At 40.6% G+C, this 6275-nt stretch overlaps 2 protein-coding genes across 2 annotated transcripts; both read right to left on the reverse strand.

Annotated features, from left to right (window-relative positions):
- Positions 1–271: 271 nt before the first annotated feature.
- Positions 272–1206, reverse strand: LOC138904117 (uncharacterized). The gene is made up of 2 exons (XM_070192580.1): positions 1007–1206; positions 272–536 (listed from the first exon to the last, which is right to left on the reverse strand). Exons 1-2 carry the CDS (start codon positions 1204–1206, stop codon positions 272–274), a joined length of 465 nt encoding a protein of 154 aa, XP_070048681.1.
- Positions 1207–1964: 758 nt separating this feature from the next.
- LOC138904118 (uncharacterized) lies at positions 1965–2654 on the reverse strand. Its single transcript, XM_070192581.1, has one exon. The coding sequence runs from the start codon at positions 2652–2654 to the stop codon at positions 1965–1967; it is 690 nt and encodes a 229-aa protein (XP_070048682.1).
- Positions 2655–6275: the final 3621 nt, after the last annotated feature.

Consider the following 6275-nt stretch of genomic DNA (forward strand, 5'->3'; position numbering starts at 1 on the left):
ACCCCGATTCCAACACTTTTGCTGCTGTCTGGATTCCTCCAAAGTGTCCACCATATGGTGAGGCATGGCAAGCCTATAAAATTGAAGGTTGATCTTTCTCGGGGATACACCTCCGGATCATGTTATTTACACATATTCTAAAAAGTAAAGGTTCATCCCAATAATAAGATCGACAATGGGGAAAGAACTTTTTCTTTTGAATTCAAGAGATTTCATAAGGTACAATACCGCTTGCTAAATAGTTAGCAATATCAGCATACCATGGCGACTCTTACATTGTCACAACGAGTAAATGTTCATCCGGGAATGTCTTTGTTATATCTTCAACCTCCATCTTCTTTTCAGCTCCTTCCAACCTTGAGAGGTGGTCTTCCACTTGATTGTCCGTCCCTTTTCTGTCATGGATTACCAAATCGAATTCTTGTAGCAAAAGAACCCAACGGATTAAGTGTGGCTTTGACTCCTTCTTTGGTATCAAGTACCTAATTGCTGCATGGTCAGTATAAACAATAACTTTTGAACCAATTAAGTACGACCTGAATTTGTCGAAGGAAAACACTACAGCTAACATTTCCTTTTCTGTTACGGTGTAATTGAGCTGTGCACCGCTGAGCGTCCTGCTTGCATAGTAAATTGGGTGCATCATCTTGTCTTTTCGCTGCCCCAAGACTACTCCTATAGCATAATAACTGGCGTTGCATATGAGCTCGAATGGTTGCTCCTAGTTGGGTGCAATAATGATGGGTGCAGTTATCAATCTCTTCTTTAGCTCCTCAAATGCCAACATACAATCATTAGAAAACACAAAGGGCTGATCCTTTTCAAGATGTTTACATAAAGGGTTAGCAATCTTGTAAAAATCTTTTATGAATCGCCTGTAGAACCCGACGTGCCCAAGGAAACTTCTCACTACCTTGACCGCAGTGGGCGGTGGCAATTTCTCAATCACATCAACTTTAGCATGGTCGACCTCAATTCGATTACTGAACACTCGATGCCCTAAAACCGTTCCCAATTCAGCACCGAATTTGTCTCCATACATCTTTTGAGCACTCTTCTTAAATTGTGAAGACAATCTTCGCATGAATCCCCCACCATGGAGAAATCATCCATAAACACCTCCATAATGTCTTCAACCATATCAGTGAAAATGGCTAACATGCACTGCTGGAATGTAGTTGGCTCATTGCAAAGTCCAAAATGCATTCTCCGAAAGGCAAAGATGCCATACAGACAAGTGAAGGATGTTTTCTCTCTGTCTTCAGGGGCTATTGAGATTTAGTTGTACCCCGAATATCCATCCAAGAAATAGAAGTGAGACCGCCCAACTAACCTGTCCAACATTTGTTCAATGAAAGGCAAGGGGAAATGGTCCTTCCGGGTGGCTGTGTTCAATTTCCGATAGTCCAGGAAAATCCGGCACCCCGTGACTGTATGAGTTGCGATCAACTCGTTATTCTCATTTTGTACGACTGTCATTCCTCCTTTTTTCGGAACACACTGAACAGGGCTGACCCAGTTGTTGTTAAAGATGGGGAAGATGATACCCGCATCCAGCCACTTGATCACTTCCTTCTTCACCACCTCTTTCATATTCAGGTTCAGCCGTCGTTGATGCTCTCTGGAATGTTTGTGCCCTTCTTCCAAGAGAATCTTGTGCATACAAAAGGCTGGGCTGATACCCTTTTATCTGCCATGGTCCACCCAATGGCAGTCTTACATTCTAATAACACCTGCAAGAGTTGCTCTACCTACACAGCTAGCAAACCAGATGATATAATAACAGGAAAAGTAGAACTATTCCCTAAGAAAGCGTAACTGACGTGAGTTGGAAGTGGTTTCAGGTCCAACTGTGGTGGATCCTCTATTGATGGTTTTCCAGGTGGTGTTGCTCATTCTTCTCAGCGTAGGGGATCGAACTGAGGTTCCCTTTTACAGAACCCTTGACCCTCGAGAGCCATGACCTACTCCACCATCCTTTCACCATCCATCTCTTCCAAATTCATCAAACAGGCTTCTAGCGGATCCTTGAAATTAAGGGTCTCATCCTCCTCTTGCAGTATCACATCCACGGCCTCCACTAGTGAGCAATTTGCAAATTCACTGGGTCTCCTCATGGATTGTTGAACGTTGTATATTATTTCTTCATTGTTCAACCTCATTTTCAACTCTCCAGTCTCACAATGAATCAACGCTCTCCCAGTGGCTAAGAACGGCCTTCCTAGAATGATGGGTATCTCTTCATCCAATTGACAGTCAAGAATAACGATGTCTGTAGGGAATACAAACTTCCCCACTTGAACAAGCACATCATCAAGAATTCCTGTCGGTCTTTTGACTGTGCGATCAGCTAATTGCAACAATATTGAGGTCGGTCCAACTCTGCCAATGCCCAGCTTTGTATAGATTGCCAAGGGCATCAAGTTTATACTGGGCCCCAAGTCACACAATGCTTTAGCAAAAGCATAACTCCCAATGGTGTATGGGATAGTAAAACTACCTGGATCAGACACTTTTTGAGCCATAGGTCTTGCCACTACCGTGCTGCAAGTCTGCGTTAGAGTTACAGTAGACAGGTCCTGGAAGTCAAATTTTTGCGACATCAAGTCCTTCAGCATTTTTGCATACCCTGGCATTTCCCTCAAAGCATCCATCAGTGGAATATTCAATTGAATTTGTCAAATCATTTCCATGAATTTTTTGTATTGATCATCTTTCTTTTGCTTTGCCAATCTCTGAGAGAATGGTACAGGAGTCAACCTCTGCCCATTGCTTGGTGTCTTTTCTTTGTTGGAAGCTTTTTCTACCACCTGTTATAAAAGTTGTTCACCTTCCTTCTCCTTACCCTTGTCAAGTTGTGTTTGTTCAATTATAACCTCGGTGAGCTCTGCTGACTCGTCTGCCATTAGCTGATTTGGGTTTTGTTCCTTTGGGTTAATATTTGTATTTGTAGGCAATGTTCCTTTTGGGCGATTATTTAAGGCCATAGGCAGTTGTCCCAATTGAGTTTCAATGCCTTTGATTGCCGAATCATGTGCTGCTAACTTTTCTTGCATCTTACCATTTGTCCCAATGAGTTGTTGCAGCATGCCCCTGATTTCTGTCATGTTGTTTTCTTGTTTTTGATGAGGTGGTTGGTAGGCCAACTATTGCTGGTGCTGCTGATTATAGCCCTGTTGCCTTTGATAAGGCACGACTTGGCCTTGTGGTCGTGCGCTTCCTGGATTGGGGTTGTCTTGTGGCTGGTTTGGTCTGTACTACTGGTTTGGTGCTGGTCCCCATTGCTGCCCACCTTGCCTCTGACCTCCGAAATTGTTGACATAATTCATGTCCTCTCTGAAGCCCTGGTTGTCATTCTCTCCACTCCACGAGCACACATATGACTGTTTTATGCAAGGAGTGCACAAACCTCCATTTGTTGTGTCAATAATGTGCACTTGCTTTGTACCCATCTCATCAATTTTCTTTGTCAGTAAGCTCATCTGGGTCATGACAGTGGCTATGTTCTCTGCATTGGAATTGTTTGGGTCAAGAGTATTACACCCCATGTTTTCGTACGTGGAAGTACGCCATAAGTAAATTGATATAAGCTCGGAAATAAGATGTTACATCCCGCATTTTTTTCATACGTTAAAATTTCGTCGAAGTTTGGAAATTTGGGATAAAATACGGTCTGAGATAAAATACCTGGTATTTATGGACTAGTACCATACAAGGTACCACATGGCCATGATACTAAATTGTATAATGTATGTTAAAAATAAGTAGTATTTTAAGTAATTTGGGATAATTCTTAATTATGTGGGTAATTGGTTAATTATTGGATAGTGGGAAATTATCAAATTAATCATAAGATTAGTGACTAAATAATGATGATTGTGGATAAAGCTTGAACTACAAAAAAAACGTGGCAGCCCATTAATCTAACATGGTGACTCTTATATAATACTTGAAAGGTGGAAAACCTTTAATAGATTATGTGACATTACTCATAAAATAAGGGGGCCACGCACACTATAAAAGTTTTCCTACACCAATGTTATATTTCATTTCCTAATATCAAAAGATCAAGAACAAAAGAGTGGCTGATCGAAATGAATCCTTCAAAGAGCAAAATAACTCCCTACATCATTAAATAGAATGGAAAATGTTTGCATTAAGGTGATGACTCCACAGAGAGCTATTTGCAACGTGAATTACAAAGCTTTACAAAGAATTCATGTGAACCTTAACAAAGCTATTGCAACGTGAATTACAAACTCTAAGACATGATGCTTATGATGGATAAATGAAAGGTCTTCACCAGATCATGTGTGTACTAAGACATGTAAGCCTTTTAAATAAGGAGCCTTAAGGCAGGAATATCTATCCACCCCTATGGTGAAAGGCAATGAGAGATTCAGAAGATAGATACAAGTTTCAAAAAGTAAAAGAATCAACACAAAGAAGGGTACGAGGTACCCACAGCTAATGGAGATTATCAGTATTTACAATTCAGGTAGAGGAATATAAGCATTTTTGAGTTACCTTCAACTATAACAGATGTATGTACAATCAACCACACCCATATCATTTATGCCCTATGGGGGCTAACATAATTAGTATAAGAGAAGGCAGGATGTCAGGATCTAGCTGGGGTTAGGGTAACCAAAAATGGTGGATGGATTATTAACATTAGCTGACATTTCCAAAGGATATTGCAAATGTGCAAATAGATCTCATTGTGAGACATCCAGAGGGTGCACTCTAAAATAGTATAGCTAGATATGAATACTACAAAGATAGGCACTTTAAGCCACGAAGGGATAAATATTACCTTAGTGTAGCTCCCGTCCCTAGTAGAGAAAGAATGTTAGGCAACCCAAAGAGCCAGTAGATGGAGCAAGGGGAGCTAACAGCAAAAGAATGTCTTGTTGAAGTTTTCTGAATAAAGTAATAGACATAAATGTTAGCGGGAAATAATAAGAGAGTTAATGAAGCATTATGAGTAAGATGTGATACATGGACGACAACGGTAGATCAAAAATATGACAGTATTACTGAGTCTATACTGAAGTGAAGGAAAATATGAGAGGTGACAGGCCTTGAGACAAAAAAAGAGTATAGGCCATAAAGTCATATCCTCATTTCGAGAAATAAGTTCGTGACTCCAACGCGACTACCAAAAGAAAAAGTTAGACCCCAGAGTAATAAGAAATCAGCATGGACTGATGAACAAGATAAGCTAAGCATGGACTAGGGATGGAGTAGTAGTCGGTATCATGAGAATTTCAGAGATTGCGTCCCGGTGATAGAAGAATGGAGGACAGAAGAATACCCTTTAAAGGTCATTCAGGAAGACTCTTCCCCAAAGTAAGCAAGGTGAGTAAAGTTAAGATTAAGGGACTGTATGTGCCAGTTACACTAAGTGTCACCCTCGCGAGCGATGAATTTTGTTATCCTTGGTACAGAAGGATTACCACGAGGTGAGTAAGGATCATCGATGATGTGAAACTATGCCACATATGAGAAGGTAAAACATCTATACGTAGATCATCTTAACACTAAATCTTAGTGCTCCCCTAAAGGGGGGAATATGGAGTGATGTGGTATTAAGTCAGAATTAAGTGGTTCTAGTAATTATGGAAGGGTAAGGGAAGAATGCCCAAAAGAAAAATGAGAAAAGGAGTGAGATTGAGTTTATCCAAATCCTATATACATGCTACAATTCCAAAATATTATGCAAGCACGATGTCAAGGAAAGGAAGTAAGGGTTCTGCTCGGAATGTTATTGATAAATAAGGAGTCAGTGCAAGAGGTAAGTTAGACAAAGGAAATAACCCAAGAGAGATTACGCGGAATATTGATATGAGAATGGACCAATGAGTAGTTAGTAGTTGATTCAGGAAGAGCCTAGTTATGGCTAGATAGGAGGTTACAGACGAATCAGCAGATCGTGCAAGATAAACATAGTAAGTGCCACTGGGGAGACGGTCAAAATATCAGTTCACTAGCAACCCTACAAGCACAAGGGCATGGAGTTAAGTAACTACGAATAATTATAAGCAAGGAAGGACATCAAAAGATCTGTAATAAGCTCACAGCTTTGCAAGAATTAGAGGGTCCTCCCTAAGTACTACAATGAAAAACTAGACGAGGAAGTAAGGAAGAAGGCTTCGACCTAAGCTCGGTGATCTAAAGAGGAAGTGATATTATAAGAATAGTCTGACAATAACATTGTATGCACTCCATCAGCAGGTGGCACCTATCGTGGCTAATACCAATAGTGATAATAT

The sequence above is a fragment of the Nicotiana tomentosiformis genome, unplaced genomic scaffold (genome assembly GCF_000390325.3).
Source record: "Nicotiana tomentosiformis unplaced genomic scaffold, ASM39032v3 Un00460, whole genome shotgun sequence".
Lineage (NCBI taxonomy): Eukaryota > Viridiplantae > Streptophyta > Magnoliopsida > Solanales > Solanaceae > Nicotiana > Nicotiana tomentosiformis.